General features: G+C 45.3%; 2 protein-coding genes across 2 annotated transcripts in view; one reads left to right on the forward strand and one right to left on the reverse strand.

Moving 5' to 3' along the window:
- obscna (obscurin, cytoskeletal calmodulin and titin-interacting RhoGEF a) overlaps positions 1-10,365 on the forward strand; it is a 43,682-nt gene extending 33,317 nt beyond the window's left edge. The window contains exons 57-79 of the mRNA XM_085449397.1: positions 30-138; positions 1,302-1,432; positions 1,514-1,626; positions 1,787-1,955; positions 2,059-2,146; positions 2,222-2,422; positions 2,505-2,565; positions 2,645-2,722; positions 2,802-2,974; positions 3,158-3,184; positions 3,276-3,428; positions 3,610-3,655; positions 3,729-3,806; positions 3,915-5,625; positions 5,748-5,873; positions 5,975-6,097; positions 7,574-7,741; positions 7,853-7,955; positions 8,191-8,430; positions 8,721-8,944; positions 9,276-9,372; positions 9,553-9,702; positions 9,773-10,365. Of these exons, the coding sequence (XP_085305523.1) occupies positions 30-138; positions 1,302-1,432; positions 1,514-1,626; positions 1,787-1,955; positions 2,059-2,146; positions 2,222-2,422; positions 2,505-2,565; positions 2,645-2,722; positions 2,802-2,974; positions 3,158-3,184; positions 3,276-3,428; positions 3,610-3,655; positions 3,729-3,806; positions 3,915-5,625; positions 5,748-5,873; positions 5,975-6,097; positions 7,574-7,741; positions 7,853-7,955; positions 8,191-8,430; positions 8,721-8,944; positions 9,276-9,372; positions 9,553-9,702; positions 9,773-9,956 (4,553 nt within the window). The 3' untranslated portion in view covers positions 9,957-10,365. The remainder of the gene's footprint in view (positions 1-29; positions 139-1,301; positions 1,433-1,513; positions 1,627-1,786; positions 1,956-2,058; positions 2,147-2,221; positions 2,423-2,504; positions 2,566-2,644; positions 2,723-2,801; positions 2,975-3,157; positions 3,185-3,275; positions 3,429-3,609; positions 3,656-3,728; positions 3,807-3,914; positions 5,626-5,747; positions 5,874-5,974; positions 6,098-7,573; positions 7,742-7,852; positions 7,956-8,190; positions 8,431-8,720; positions 8,945-9,275; positions 9,373-9,552; positions 9,703-9,772) is intronic.
- guk1b (guanylate kinase 1b) lies at positions 10,159-14,267 on the reverse strand. The gene is made up of 8 exons (XM_085449398.1): positions 14,156-14,267; positions 13,977-14,018; positions 13,531-13,650; positions 12,601-12,697; positions 11,462-11,600; positions 11,201-11,285; positions 11,039-11,124; positions 10,159-10,948 (listed from the first exon to the last, which is right to left on the reverse strand). The coding sequence occupies exons 1-8, from the start codon at positions 14,265-14,267 to the stop codon at positions 10,916-10,918; spliced, it is 714 nt and encodes a 237-aa protein (XP_085305524.1). The 3' UTR covers positions 10,159-10,915.
- Positions 14,268-16,191: the final 1,924 nt, after the last annotated feature.

Raw genomic sequence — 16,191 nt, forward strand, 5'->3', positions numbered from 1 at the left:
TCTGTCTGAGTTGGTTTTGATCTTCGTAGATCCCGACTCAGAGGGCTGGTCTGCTGCATTTGTGAAGAAATGGTTACAGGCTGATTTCAACCCAACTTCTATTGCAAGGATGCTTTTTCCTCCCGAAAGTCCTGAACAGTAAGTTCAGCTTTATGCACTGACATTCGCTTCCACATTACATCCCGATCATGTTTTGAATGTTTGTCTCTGTTTAATGGTTTGCTTGTGAAACTAGATCTGGATTTTAAGCATTTACTGTGTAATAACCAGTGTTGGTCAAGTTACTTGAAAAAAGTAATCAGTAACTAATTACTGATTACTTCCCCCAAAAAGTAATCCTGTTACTTTACTGATTACTTATTTTCAAAAGTAATTAATTACTTAGTTACTTTTTAAAAACACGATTTACAACCTGAATAGGTGATAAAGTGATAGATCTTTCAGCCCAATTCTACTTTTTCTGCATAATCCATCATACAAAATGTAATCAAATGGAAAAGTCTCTTTTTAAAACTTGTTTTATTAGTTTTAATCCTTTAACTTTACGCATCAAGCAAAAATTTAATTATCTGCAACATTCTCTGACTGGAAGAAATTAGTTTAACATTTAAACCTATTTTCTGCACATTCCAGCACATAAAATAAAATATTTTTTGTGTTTACACTCAGTCTTTCAAATAGATGCAAGTGAAACACAGCAGAAAATAAATAAAGTCAAAGACTCAGCGGTCCTGTTGCTCTATTTTCACCTGTAAAGCAGGAGTGGGGCAGGCGGAGGGTTACCCTGGTGCAGGTGTGCCGCGGTCAGTGGAAGAATCCGCGAGTTTCTCTGTGAGTTTCCCATTACGTCATAGCTACTCGGTGCTTGTTGGAAGTTTAGGGGTTTTTTTCGCTGTAAAAAGAAGTTTTCTTCCCACGCACAGCGGACACTAATGTTTTTGTCACTTTTTATGGAGTCAAACTCAAAGTAAGGTCAGTGCTTCCACGCTTTAAACGCTGCACGCTCATACTCTCTCTGCACTCGAGATATGATCCACTGTTGATCTGCACACAGCTGTTGTCACGAACGGCGCACTCGCTTACGTCACTGTCATGAGACATTCTGCAAAAAAATCAGTTTTAGTAACGCAGTAACGCAGCGTTCCTACGGGAAAGTAACGGTAATCTAATTACCGTTTTTGCAATAGTAATCCCTTACTTTACTCGTTACTTGAAAAAAGTAATCGGATTACAGTAACGCATTACACGTTACTGTCCATCTCTGATAATAACTGTGTCCTTAATCTAATGTTTGTCTCCAGCGCTGAGGGTGGTGCTGAAGTGAGTCTTTACGCCCCCACGTCAGCCGATCCAGCAGCACAGCAGCCCATGTGTTACCTCGAGGAAGAAGAGGAGATCTACATCTCAGAGCAAATACAAGAAATTGCAGATGGTATCCTTGCCTCCTACTCATAACATGCAGAATAATATCACATTTTACATGATTAGCTCATGAATCAAATTTCTTGTTTAGCTCCTCCCTCTATCCAGATACCCATCGAGGACCTGTTTGTAGAGCCGGGTCACCCATCGACATTTACAGCCATCATCACAGGAAGACCAGCACCTAAGATAAAGTGGTACAAGGTATGAGCAGAGTTTTTTGAGTTGTTTTCTAAACGGATTTTTTGGTCTATATCAACTCTTCAAAGGTTGTAACAGGGAATCACATTGTTCTAAGATCACAAACCGCTGGTTTCAATCTGAAAGCTTATTTATAAATGAAACTGCTGGTTCACATTAATAGGATGAAGAGGAGCTTGCAGCCAATGAGAATGTGAGGATGGGACAACATGGTGCCCGCTGCTCATTAACCATAGTGTGCACCGAGGGTGAGGACAGTGGGATGTACGCCTGCTTCGCTCACAACAACTCTGGTTATGCATCGTGTCAGGCTGAGCTGACAGTGGAAGAAGGTAACACGGGAGCTCAAAATAACCAAAGGGCTGCTCGTCGCTGTAGCATGTGTTTGTTGTTTCCAGCGCTGGAGTTAGTTGCAGCTTTAGTTTTTGCCTGCAGGACTCCTGGAGTTCCAGGAGAGAGAGGTGGAGCTGGGAAAAAGAAGGAAGCTGTTCTCTGTCTATGACGTCCACGATGAAATCGGAAGGTGAATCTGCATTTTCTCTTTAGCATTATCTTTGCCAAGATTTCATGTGCAGTAAATCATCTTTCTGTGTTTTAGGGGAACGTTCGGAGTAGTGAAGCGCGTCGTCCACAGAAGGACCGCTGAAGTCTTTGCTGCCAAGTTTCTGCCTCTGCGGAGCAGCACTCGGACCAGGGCCTTCCAGGAGAGGGACCTGCTGTCCCGCCTCGCTCACCCCCGAGTGGCTTGTCTGCTGGACTTCTTTTGCACCAGACGCACCTTGGTGCTGATCACAGAAATGTATCCTACCTCTTACGTGTTACAGTTAATTTGTGTGTTTGACCACATATTGAAGCTGTGAGTTCTTTAACAGCTTTTCTAGCTGCTGTTCTCACGGGCTTCTGGATCATTTATTACTGAAAGGATCGGTCTCAGAAAAAGAGGTATATTTAATTTACTTTATTAAATGATTTGAGTCTTGCAGAAAAGGTGCATGACACGTGTTGTGTCTTCTTATTTCAGATTCAGTCATTCATACAGCAAATTCTGGAGGGAGTTGGTCACATTCATAGCATGAACATCCTGCATCTGGACATTAAAGTGAGCGCTCTGCTGCATTGCATTATTTACTCTGGGATTTATTTTCACGAAGTCTCTTTTTCATGTTTCTTCCTTTTAGCCTGAAAACATCCTCATGGTGTATCCCCCAAGAGACGAGATCAAAATCTGTGACTTTGGCTTCTGCCAGGAAATAGACACATCCAGGCACCAGTACAGCATGTTTGGGACGCCTGAATTTGTTGCCCCAGAAATTGTTCACCAAGAACCAGTAACTGTGGCCACTGATATTTGGTGAGTTTAACGGCTACATGTATTTTAGATATAAATCAAATACTGTATATTTCTCTACATCCAGATGCAGAACCAACCCTCTAGTTTTATACGGAGATTTAAATAAAAGTAAACGATTATTTGCAGTAGTGCACAAAAGTTAAAAGTTGAAACAAAACGTTTGAATCGTTTCTGTCTTGTCAGGGCCGTGGGGGTTGTCGCGTTTCTCTGGTATGTATCTCCGCCTTTTGAAAGCAATCTTGAAATCTTAAAAACACAGAACATCCAAAAATGTAACGACTCTTAAACTTTATCTGGACAGTCTGGTGTGTCGGTGCCCTTTTGTGGGCGAGACTGACCGCGCCACACTGCTGAGGGTGGGGGAGGGCACTCTGAACTGGGCCGCCCCTGATGTCATGTACAGGAGCCCGGAAGCCAAGAACTTTCTCCACACGCTCCTTCAGCCTGACCCAGAGTAAGGAAGCGCTTTTGGTGTTTTACGTGGGCTCGTGAGATATTTTTAAAGTTATGTGCAAACGACAGAAAGTACCCTGTGTCAGTGATGCTAACGCTGCTAAGCTTCTTATAGCTTCATTATGTTGGATCCAGTTGCTTTAAGGTGAAACAGAGAATGTCTCTGATGTTTCTGTACCTAGGAAGCGACCGTCTGCCTTTGAGTGCTTGGGCCATGACTGGATCCAGGTGAGGTCATATCATCAGGTGTTTCCTTTAAACTGTGAATGTCAAACTTACTGAACACTGGGACTGTTGTCAGGATGAACATGCAGGAGAAGACACGGATGAAATCAATACAAGGAGTCTGAAAGCCTTCATTTCAAAAAGGAAGTGGCAGGTGAGTTCCTGCTGCAGCTTTAATACCTGCCTGGATACAAAAGGAAATACCAGATGGTTTCCTGTAGTGTTAAACATCTTTGTCTGAGTGTGCTCTCTTTCTCTTCAGCGTTCTCTGACATGCATTGGGTCAGTGCTCACGCTGAGGCCCATTCCTGAGCTACTAGATGCTCCTCTCAGGGAGACGGCAGTGACGGTGCCCCGAGAGCCCCAAGAACACAGCAGTACCTCCCCGAGCAGTGGCTCTTCGTCGGAGTATGACGAGGCTGACTCCTGGGACTTTTTCCAGCACTGCAGCCAGACTGAAGAGGAAGAGGAAACAGAGGAAGACTATGATCCTTTAATGGAGAGAGCACAGATCCCAGATCCTTTTCCCAGCTTCCACCAGGATGGAGAAGAGGAAGGGGATTTGACACTAGGCGAGGAAGAGGATGGAGAGATAGTAGGAAGGAGGACTGTATTAGAGCGGAGTATGAGCAGGCAATCGGTCGCATCGTCGGAAGTATCGTGTCAAAGGACACCTCAGAGGGAACGTCGGTCCAGCAAGGACAGCAGTCCATCGCTCTACCTGTCGGATGGGGACGAGGGTTCAGGGAGTGACGGAGGTCGTATTCCTCGGGGAAGCGTCATCCGAAGCACTTTTTATAGCAACTCTCATCAGCTTTCGCCGTTGTCTGCCAGACACATGACATTAAGGGACAAATTTCAAGCTAAGAAGCAGGAGAGGGGCCGCAAGCCGCTCAGGAGGAGCTTCTCAGGACGCCTCAACGAGCCTCTTATTGAATATGTGGAGGATGAGACGGAGACCAGCCGTGGCCAGAGACGGGCATCCGTTCAGACCGCAATGCAGAAGTCCTGCTCGTTTGACAGCGGGGTGGGTTTCGCCCATGCTAACGCACCACCTCACAGAAGGAGCAGGTCTCTAGATGAGTATTCACGTCGGTCTCCCACTTCACCCAAACGTGCGAACGCCGGTGAAGAAGAAGGGTCGCAAAGTCTAAAGGAAGATTTCACAGACGATGAAGTGGCCGGGACAAACTTGCTGACAATCCCAAATTCTCAGCGAGCCACGAGAAGAGGCTCTGTCACTCCTGTGCAGGTGAGGCAGGCTTTTAGAGGAGCCTCTGTTCCTTCGAGCTTGGACCAAGCACAGACGGAGGGAGATGACTTTGCTGGCTCCCAGGGGTCTCTGGCTGAGTCTTTTACTTTGGAGCATGGTGGCTCTGAGTCTTCAAGTAGACTCGGCTCCAGTGAAGAACTGAGTCACGGTCGTCTCAGAGGGAGATACAGATCAGGAGACGGCGATGGATATGATGATCAGGGTGAGCGCCTCGTTGCACCATCGCCTCGCTCTTTCCAAGAAGTAAAACCCCGAAGCTCGTTTCCCCGGGCACCACCACGTAATCGCACACGCTCCAATCCCAACCTGTCCACAAACAGCAGAGGTCAGCTGGGGACGCCGCTAATGCCAAGCCCCAGTCCCAGCCTCTCTTCTCTGCAGGCTCCAGAGAGGCCTCCCAGAGCCCGGGACAAGAAAGAGGGTCACGGCCTCCAGAGGCACGCATCTGCTCCAGCCCTCGAAGCTCCACCACCTACAGGAAGGTCACCAAAACTGGGACTGCTTAATATCTTCCGCAGGCAATCCTGGACTGGCCATTCCTACTCCCATCTGGAGGACACGGAGTTAGGACCAACTCTGGGCGAGATCATGAAGCCTGATACACCCACCATGTCTCTAAGGAAGAGAATGAGAGCGTCAGCCTCAAGTCTGACCAAACTCTTTTCCAGATCCTCCAGTAAAGAGGATGTGAGTGAAGGAGGTGAGGCACCGCAGATGCACCTCAGTATAAGCACTACGTTGTGTTACTGTTGTGAAATGATATCCTGTATTATTCAATCTGAAGTTAAAACCATTTGCTCTTTCCTGTTTTATTTATAACAGGTCCAATAGTGAAAGGATCAGCTCCCGCTCCACCTGAAAGGAGGCGCAGCAGCAGCCTCGAGAGTCCCAAAAGGAGGAGCTCAAAGCTCTTACCATCCTTCAAAATACCTGCGTTTAAAAATAAAGGTCGGACAAAGGTTACATTCTGTGACTGATCTGCTTTAAATTTCACATCACAGTTGTTGCTTTGAGAACATGCTCTTTTGTTACCCTTTGTTAATATTCAGACCTGCCCGTTCACCCCAGCAAGGCTGAGGTGCTACAGTTGGATGGAGGCGGAGTCCTCCTGGCGTGGAGGCCGGTTCGCTCAAGCGATCCCGTCACTTACTGCGTGCAGTACTGTACGGACGGTGCGTTCGCAGACATGGCAGGACAGAAATGTGTTTTTTGTTGTTTGTGTGAAAAAGAAATTATTTAGTGTTTATTCCATTATGACTAAACTATATTTTTATGGTCTAAAATAGCGGCTCCAACCTTTTTTGTGCCACGGACCGGTTTATGTCCGACAATATTTACCTTTAAGGTGTCGAGGATAAATACAACAAAATAAAAACAGTACTGGTACCGAAGAAGGAAGATTTATTCATAACATACAGGAACAGACCCAGGGGGAAGGGAACAGAGTTAACCATCAAAACGATAAATAAATAAGGCTAAAACCCTGAAAACCTTAAATTTCACTCCTGAGCCTCGACTCTCGAGGCCCGGTACCGGGGGTTGGGGACCGCTGGTCTAAAACACCAGGGAATTTTAATAGCACTGTGTTATTGGTGTTTTCCATTGCCTAAATCAGGGGTGTCCAACTCCAGGCCTCGAGGCCCGGTGTCCTGCAGGTTTTAGATGTGTCCCTGATCCAACACAGCTGATTTAAACGGCTAAATCACCTCCTCAACATGTCCTGAAGTTCTCCAGAGGCTTGAACTCATCATCTGAATCAGCTAGGGATGCACCGATACCAATACTGGTATCCGGTATCGTGGCCGATACTGTAAAATGCGTGTGTACTCATACTCGTAAAAGTTAACCGATACCATGAACCGATAGGTTTTTGTACTCTGTATCGGCCAGTACTCGGATCCAAGTATCGGTATTGTAGCTTGCCATCACCAGTGTGTGAATGTGTGTGTGAATGGGTGGATGACTACTAAGTGCAATAATCCTTTCTGTCATCGTTGTATTTTTACTCAGTTGTATATAGTATTTGTATTTGTATTCTATTTTTATCTTATTGTATATTTATTTTATTTTATTCTACTGTATATAGTATTTTATTTTATTCTATTCTGTACAGTTGTGTACTGTATTTATTCTTATTGTATTCTAATTTTTGCCTCATAACTTTTGCACTGTCCACTTCCTGCTGTGACAAAACAAATTTCCCACGTGTGGGACTAATAAAGCTTATCTTATCTTATCTTATCTTATCTTATCTTATCTTATGACTGGATGTGTAAAGCGCTTTGGGGTCCTTAGGGACTAGTAAAGCTATATAAATACAGGCCATTTACCATTTATTGTATCGGTTTGAAAAAATCGGTATTGTTGCATCCCTAGAATCAGCTGTGTTGACCCAGCGTGAGATCTAAAACCTGCAGGACACCGGCCCCCGAGGCCTGGAGTTGGACCCCCCGGGCCTAAATTTAAACAGTGTAGTTGAATGCAGCACTCCTTATAGGAGGTCACAGGTTATGAGCAGAGGGTTGGGTGGTGATTGAGTGTGATGCTTACGGAGGAGTGCGAGGAGTGTACCTGTGTGTGCATGTATTGCAAACACATCATTTGTAAAACGGCACCAACACTGGCGTCATGGTTTCATGTCTCCACAGGGGCGGAGTGGACAGTCCTGTCAGAGCACGTGGCAGACAGCTGCTACGTGGTAGAGGACTTACCGAGAGGAGCTTCTTACGTGTTCAGGGTGGGTCGTGTCACAAAGACGGGAGCAGGACCGTTCAGTGACGCCTCAGCTCCCGTTGTTATGGCGACTGATCCTGAAGGCAAGAGAAACGCTGTCTCCTATTGGACGTTGTCTTTTTATGATTTCACGTCATTGTTATTATGCTCTTTTTGAAAACATGGTGCAACAGCTGTTTGTGTTTGTTATACAGAGATCCACATTCCTCTCATTCAGACTGAGTCACTGGGGTCAAAGGTCATTGGATCAGAACAAGCAGCACACAAGAACTACAACTTCCTGTCTGAGATCAACAGGTGAGACATCCAACAACGAGCTGCAGCAGTTCAATAAAGTTATGTTTTGTTTCTCTAATCTTTATAACTGAAGAGCTGATTCCTTCTGTTGGTAGTAACAGTGTGCATGATAACACAGGATACCAGGCCCAGTAAGCCAAACCTCACTTTACACGCTCAGGTCTTGGCCTTACTATGCAAAGTGCCCTTGGGTGATTTATGTTGTGACTTAGTGCTGCATCCATCCATCTTTCAGGGGTCGTTTCAGCGTGGTAACCCTGTGCAGGAACGCCGAGACCAGCCAGGTGTTTGCGGCCAAGATCACCCCTTACCAAGCAGAGCAGAGGCAGCTGGTGTTGAAGGAGTACCAGCTGCTGAGGAGGCTTCACCACCCCCACCTGGTTCAGCTGCACTGTGCTTTCATCACCTCCGGCTACCTCGTGTTAGTAGAAGAGCTTTGTCCCGGCAAGGAGCTCCTCTACAGCCTGGCTGCGAGGTAAGCGACGCTCAAAAACATCAGCCATGAAGGAGGAGCATAGTTCCTAATAACGCTCGTGTGTCCTCGTCTTTCAGTCTAGCTTCAGGTTAGAACTTGTACACATGAATGAGCTTGAGGTGGGAAGTCTAAGAATTTAAATAGACGTTATCAAGCAGAACAAACAGAACTGTATATCAAAATGTAAAAAAATCAAGCTAAGCTAATATTTCTGTGCTAATTCATTAGTTATGGCACCTCGGGTGCTGACGTCAAGCTTGACCATCACGTCTGTGTTTGCGTCCTCTCAGAGATCTGTACGCAGAGACTCAAGTGGCCGAGCTGCTCGTTCAGATCCTGAGTGCGGTCGACTATCTCCACGGCCGCCGAGTCGTCCACCTGGACCTGAAGTCGGACAACATGCTGGTGGACGACTGTAACCACCTGAAGGTCGTTGACTTTGGCTCGGCTCAGTCCTTCACGCCCGGACAGCCTTTAAACATCGAGCACATCCAGGGCTTTTCTGACAGCAGAGGTAATGATGTGTGTTTTTTAAATTCACACTAAATGTTGTACGCTGCATTCTGATTGGTCTAACATACTAAACCTCTGACTGTCGTGGCCTTCCGACAGACTCCTGCAGCAAAGGTACACGTTGTTTTACGGAGGACGGATTGATGGAAATAACTCCGCCTAACTCCATCCACCTCAGCTGACCCTAGCTCCCATAGTCTAACAAACCCAAGTCTATTCTTATCCTTTTATCCATTTCTTTTTGGTCTGAGCCTTTTTCCTGATACAGAAAGATGCACTGCCTGTAAATGTGCCACTCTCTATAAAGATATTCTGTCTGTCTGTTCTCTCAGTGTATATTATCCTTCCTAAAGCTCCGGAAATCCTCGAAGGTCAGGGTGTTGGGCCAGAGACCGACATCTGGGCTGTTGGAGTTTTGTCGTTCATCATGTAAGCAAAGAGGTTTATTCAAACTTGGATTACATCTCATCATCTGAGAACAATCCCACACGTAGCAGGGCTGTTCTGTTCTGATAAATGTGGGTTTGTAGACGTCATGGTGTGAGGAGGCTACAGACTGACTTCTGTTATAATAAGAATTACTATCATCTTTATCCTTCCCTACGTTAGGCTGAGTGCTGACAGCCCGTTTCATGCGGAGCACAGCTGGGATCACGACAGAAACATCAGGAAAGGGAAGATCCAGTTTGGACGCTGCTACCCGGGTCTGTCTGAGGGAGCCCTGAACTTCATGAAGAGCAGCCTGAACAACAAATCCTGGTGAGTCTTTTCCCAGAGTGTACTCACTCACACGTTAGCACTCATTCTGACATGATAAAAAACTTTGCAGGGGGAGACCCACTGCAGCCGAGAGTCTCCAGAATCCGTGGCTCCGTGCCCATCGCGCCCCACACAAAGCCCGTCACTCCAAAGTGTGCTTCTCCACCGACAAACTTAAAGCTTACCTCAAGCAGAAAGAGGAGAAACGAGATCAGGTGCGCACCAAGCTTCAGGGTCCCTCCTTCTGCCAGTGACGCCACGATGCCAAAGTTACCATCGTCTTTCTCAACGAAGAAGAAAACCTGCAGCAGTTTGTGCTTCAAGTGTTGCTCTGTGTCTGCCAACCTGGAGCCCGGTTAGAAAAACGTTTGATTTTTAAAAGTTGATGCGTCTTAATGAGTTGCTTCTGTGTTCGATTGTGTTTTATAGTCTGGGGATTTATTTTGTGCGTATCAGGGATAACGTGTGATCACATAAGGTGTGCACGGTGCTGCTGCATGAGCTGGAAAGTTGATCAAAATGTTGTTTTGCTCCTCTGGCAGACGGACGGACATGCTTGGCTTTGCAGTTCTGTCTCCGTAAAACTTATTTAACGCAGTATTTTATGTGAAGCTTTACAGGAGTTAGTCGATTAAATCATTATTAAACAACTCAAAGTGCTCAGTCGTTGTCCTAAAACTCTTTATTCTGTCTCGTTTCAGTTCAACACACGAACATTTCAGCTCTAACACATTTTAGATTAAATCTACCACAAACGGTGATTTTCAGATGCTCTGTGGTTCATGTGCACGAGTCCATCCTGATAATATACTCGACTAAGACTGAATTTATTTCTACTTCGGGTAGAAGTCATAGTATCTGAACACTTTCTAGATGTGGAGCTAAAGCAGATCTGTGCCAGCCTGTGAAGACCGAACGTAGCGCTGGATGTGGCGTTTTATTCGTACCTGCTGAGCCAAATGTCAGAAATCTATGAAGTAGGACTACACACCTAATATCAGCCACTGCTTTTACTAAATCTAACACAAAGGACATGTGAGACACGTCGGTCCAGACTCTTCGTTTCCATCTGTGTGTCTGAACTGCAGCTGGATGCAGCTGAGCGTGAGGAAGAGCTTTTCTTATTTCACGTGTTCCAGTGAAGATGGAGCTTTTCCAGTCAGAGACACATCAGTGTTCCTGTCCACCTGCTGAAAGCCTGCTTATTTCCTTATTATGATTTGGCCTCCTGAACTTTTTTAATTTCCTGTGGAGAGAGAGAGGTGACAAATACTTCAACCAATCATCTGATGAGTTTAAAGTAAAAGGAGCAAAGAGACTTTCTGCTTTTACTTACTTCATCCAGGATTTCTTTTAGCTCCTCGTAGGCCTTTTCTAAGTCGTCGTTGATGATCACAGCATCAAACACTCCGGGCTCCTTACCTAGAAATTAAATCAAATTGCAATAATTGGCTTTGCATTCGGGATCACGTTCCGCCGGAAATGATGGGAAACTTACTGAGCTCCATGTCGACGCGTGCCGCTTCCAGACGTTTCTGTAAACTCTCCTCTGTTTCCGTCTGCCTGTCCCTCAGACGTTTTTCCTGAGAGACGACAGAACAATCACAGCACCTACCTGTAACTGCTTCTTACTACCAGGTGAAGTCTTGTCACACTTTTAAAGCACGCTCAAAGTGCAAATATGAAGAAATAATACATCTTAAAAGCGCAAGAAAAGAATCGATATATGCTGTGGATTAATCACAATAAAAGGATTTACCAACACGTCCATAGATGGAGGCTGGATGGAGACGTAGATGGGGTTCAGGTCGGTCTCTTTGATCCGCTTCACCCCCTGGATATCCACGTCCAGGATGCAGATCAGGTTTTTGGCTCGCACGTCTTCCACAGAAGCCTTACTGAACAAACAGGAGTCAAATAAGCCGTGCCGTTCACGTGAGCAGAAACATCCAAGCAGGTACTGAATGTAATTTTGTGCTTCTCACACGAAGTGACTGGTAAGAGCATAAGAGGATCGCTGCACTGATCCGAGCTGCTCAGACTCAGAGAGTGAGCGTTATCTTCAGAACAAGAGGAAGAGATTAAATGTGACACAAGGTGCTGAGCCGCAGCGTTGCTCTTTTTGACCTAATGGGGGTTAAAGCTCCATCTGTCACCAGACTATTATGTAGCCGCTTGATCCTTGTTACTAAGCCCACAGTGTGACATTTATGTAAGGCTCGGTCTTCATTTCTAATGACTTAAGTTCAGCCTGTATGAGGACACTGATATCTTATTGTATTTTCAGCAGAAATGCGTTTGGTTTGATCAGTCAAACCCTGAATCCTGGGTGTGGAGCGTCAGGCAGGACCAGCCCACTGGATCACTTTGGAAAATGTAAAGAAAGCTTCAGACTTTTCTCCAGTGTCACAGCTTTTCCTACTGATTTCCACTCACACTCGCTGCATAATTCAATTATAGATTTCAGACATTTTCTTCTCACAGTTTAGGCCCAACGAGACGATTTCTTTCATTTACTGCAGCTGCATTTCTGTAGCATGTAGTCAGACTCTGACACACTGTTGACATCGTGGCTCTTTTTCTTACATTAAGATGTCTCATTGATTAAATGTGTCGGTAATTCTCTGCACAGAAAGACTGTGCGTGGCTCGTGACGTAAAACGAGCTTCACGTCCCTGCAAATGTTTCCTCAGCAAAGTTTGATCAGTTCTGCTTTTAAATAAACTCAGTTCAGTTCAAATGAAATCGCGCGAGATTAGAAGCTGTCGCGTCAGAGCGGTTTGCACACGCAGTGTTACAGAGAGCGGGTTAACTCGGGGCTAGCCCCCCTCTGAGAATATGCATGCAAGTCATAGTGTTTATGAATCTGCGTGAAATATCTCACACATATCCATTTACCTTGTTCCATACATGTTGCCAGAAAACTCAGCGTGCTCAATGAACTCTCCTTTGTCGATACCCTCCTGCATGGCCTCCCTCGTTGTGAAGTGATAGTCTGTGGGGAGCAACGTGTGGAATGAATCGAGCTCTGCGTGGAAAACGATCTATCAAAGCAAAATCAAGCAGGAGCTCACTACAGTGTAGCAAAGCTGTCACGGTGTAACAGCCTGTCACAGCTGATCACGCGTGTCGGAGCCTAATTTCAACTGTGATTGTCATTCTCCACGTGTGTCCACACGCGACCCACAGACCCACACAGGGCAGTTTCAAAAGCAAACACGTTACTACGAAGCAATCATTACATGACAACATGAAGGAGTCAGACTGAAGCATCAGTTTGGAGAGAAACACTGTAAAACAACGAGATAATAAGCACGAGAACAGGTCACGGGGATTTAAACAAAGTGCGGATATTTCTGCTCATGTTAAAATCCTCGTTTATTAAAAGTTGGAAACCTGTTCATCACTCAGTATTAGTTGAAAGGACCTCGACTAAAGAATGCAATAAAATGGATGCAACAAGTTCTAAAAGGATTTTAAAAATAACCTTTTGTTCTCCTGCATGTTGCCAATGGTTGTTTGCATCTTGCCTATCGGGAAAAAGAGGAAATGGGAACACCAGTGTGGATCTAAAGACGTGTGGGAGTGGAAATGGGAATCACTGCTGAGGCATCACAGGGGGCTATTTTCAAAAGCTTGTTACTCCAAAGTGTAAACTGTCGCGTCTTCCTGAGGTCATTGTACTTTTTAAAAATATATATATTTACATGATTTTCAATTTTTTGACCAGTTCCTATTAATCCAATCACAACGTGCCAGGATGATGAAAGTAACCCCCATCCATCTGCGGTAAAAATACACTGTGATCAGGAATCACACTGAGATCACCTTCATCTGTGGTTTCTGATTCATTTGGACATGAGGCTGACATTTCTATGTCCTCAGAGGATAAGACGGCTGCTACGGGCAGTAAAGTAGCCCCCAGAAGCATGGGGAGCTTGTTCAGTCCTATGGAGAAAACAAAAAAGGCACAGAGAGCTTTATCCCAAACCAAGGGAGCCTCACAGGGTGGCAAACCAGTCCTGCAGTTCACTTGGGAGTAAGAAGTGCTGTGGGTGTGGAGTGGGTGGGGGGAGGCTAGGAAACAAAATGAAAAGGAGCTTGTTTGTCAGATTCTCCACTTTTCTCCACTTTTATCTCAGCTCTGCAAGCTTAAATCCAGATGCAGGGCTGATGTTTTGTGATTGATCCTAACACAACGTGAAAGCACTAAACATGAGCACCCACTTAGAAAGTGCCAGCAAAAAGCCGGGTTTCACTCATAAGTGTTGTACCTTTGCCATCTTCTTCTCCTGGTCGAGGGTTTCTCGTCGTGTCTGCGGGGAAAGAATTGCAAAAACATCAGTGTCAACTTTACAGCCGGTACTGGCAGGTGCAGAATTAGGCTGCTGCTTCCTCCTCAGACAGGACGTTTTGCAAAGGAAGCCGAGCATCAGTTGGCACAAAAACGTACGTGAGACGCTGAATCCAAAGACTCCTTCGTGCTCTTTCATCAGCCTCTTCAACAGAGTGCTCTTCCCTGCTCCAGAGGGGCCACTCAGCACCACGGGCCTCGGTCCCGACATCGTCCTAAGAGCCACGGACGGACGCAGACGGGGGAAGAGGGATGTCTTAGAGATTTGTACAGACCAACACGTTTCACAGGCGGTGAGCTATGGTGTCTTTCAGGTGCTTTACCTTAATAATCTCCCTTTTTCCTGTGAATCGCTGCTCCTGGCAAAAATCTCAGCTATCCCGTTTGCTCGTCGTAGGTGCCGTGAGGCTAAATCTTTTGATCCAAGCTTCTCGACACACCGTGGGGTTAAAAGCAGGCTGTTCCTCTCGTATCGCTGCTGTTGCAATCTAAGAATTAATTGACATTAATTTCTGTGTCCTTAATTAAAGCATCAAAATGCGTCCACGTCCTAATTGCTGACTGGTTAGACAGCCAGAGGCCTGGAGGTTAACACTAAGGATGTCTGTTAATCAAGCCGCGAGGGGTCAGTCAGCTGGGATAATTGGATCTGAGCCAGGTGGCGCTCAAGGTCCAGGACAGGTGAGTCGTTTACCTAAAGACCGGATGAATCCCGTTAACAGAATTACTTAATAACACAAAAATCTTCCCCAGCAGCAGGTTTACTCGGCACCTTGACTGAATTGATCAGTTCGAGCACTCTTTCATTCGCACACCAGCTGACTGCTGATGGGACCTCATCTACAGTTACATAGTTACTGAGGTAACTGCTGTTGGAGCGAACACACGAGCAGGAGGATAATCCACAGTCTGTTTATCACTATTAACACTTAGTTCTCATCATTTCATTTCCTGAAAAGATAACAACAGCTTATCTATTATTGTTTATTAACATCTTAACTCTGCACCCTTCCTTCCTAATTCAAAGAGCAGACACTGAATTTTCACTCTTTCACTCTATACTCATATAACAGAGCTGTTTTCTAATAAATGTGTCTGTATGTGCATGTAGGTATGTGTGTGTACGTGTATATGTATGTGTGTTATGTATGGGTGTATCCGTATTTGCGCATGTGTGTGTATAACTTGTGCACAAGCATCTTTAGATACTTACATTATTGTGCATTACGCACAACTGTGTTTCATTGTTCTTCTAACAGTGACAATAAAGAGCTAATCTATTCTATTCTATTCTATTCTATTCTAATGTTTTACTCTCGTTTTCTTCGAGTTTTATTGATCTTACCTTTTGTCAGAGCGTCTCTGTGTGTGTCGTCTGTGTCGGAGGGACGTGGAGTAACAGATGATTGTGTGCGTGTGTGTCACACCGACTCTGTCAGTCTGGATTATCACCGCCTCCCTTCAGCTCACTAACCAATCACGTCGGGGCATGCTGACTTGTTTTGAGAAACACACTCTGCCGTCCAAGTCTAACATAAATGTTTCATTTTTATTAGAATCTGATCAAATGACATTCACCTGGCTGCTGTACATTCAGGTTATACTAGGTTAACTATATTTTTCTTGATGATTAATTATTTGAATAAATAAAAGTTTTATGTGATATAAAATTATTGCTTCGTGTTTGTTGAGGATGAAGAATCTTTGTTTCTGAGTGTTTCGGGTCTTTCTTGGTCCTGTGTGTGTACTGCATGCAGACTTTGTTTCACAACCCCGCTCACTTCAATACGTGTGCATTAATTTTTGCCCGTCAGAAACTGGACTCGTCTCTTGCTCCACTCTACGGCGGAGGCGCATTGCTCTTTTACGTCTCTCTGTGATGTGTCTGAACCTAAGTGGCCTTGCAGTAAAGGCTCAGAATAGCAGGCTTTAGAGTCTTTCAACTCCAGATGAGCTGCGATGGGCTCTGCCTGGCTAATCCCGCAGCGACCCACTTCTTAAAGGGCGCACACACGCCATCATAAGGCTGTCGACAAACGGCAACAACACAGGAATGCACGCCATTCACGCCTCGGCCCACACCTGCGGCAGGTGCAGCAGATACTCTTTAGGTGTTCACAGTTAAAAGCTTTCAG

This window comes from Copadichromis virginalis, linkage group LG23 (genome assembly GCF_057382275.1).
Source record: "Copadichromis virginalis isolate Kocher_CV1m ecotype Utaka linkage group LG23, C_Virginalis_male_GT1.1, whole genome shotgun sequence".
Classification (NCBI taxonomy): Eukaryota; Metazoa; Chordata; class Actinopteri; order Cichliformes; family Cichlidae; genus Copadichromis; species Copadichromis virginalis.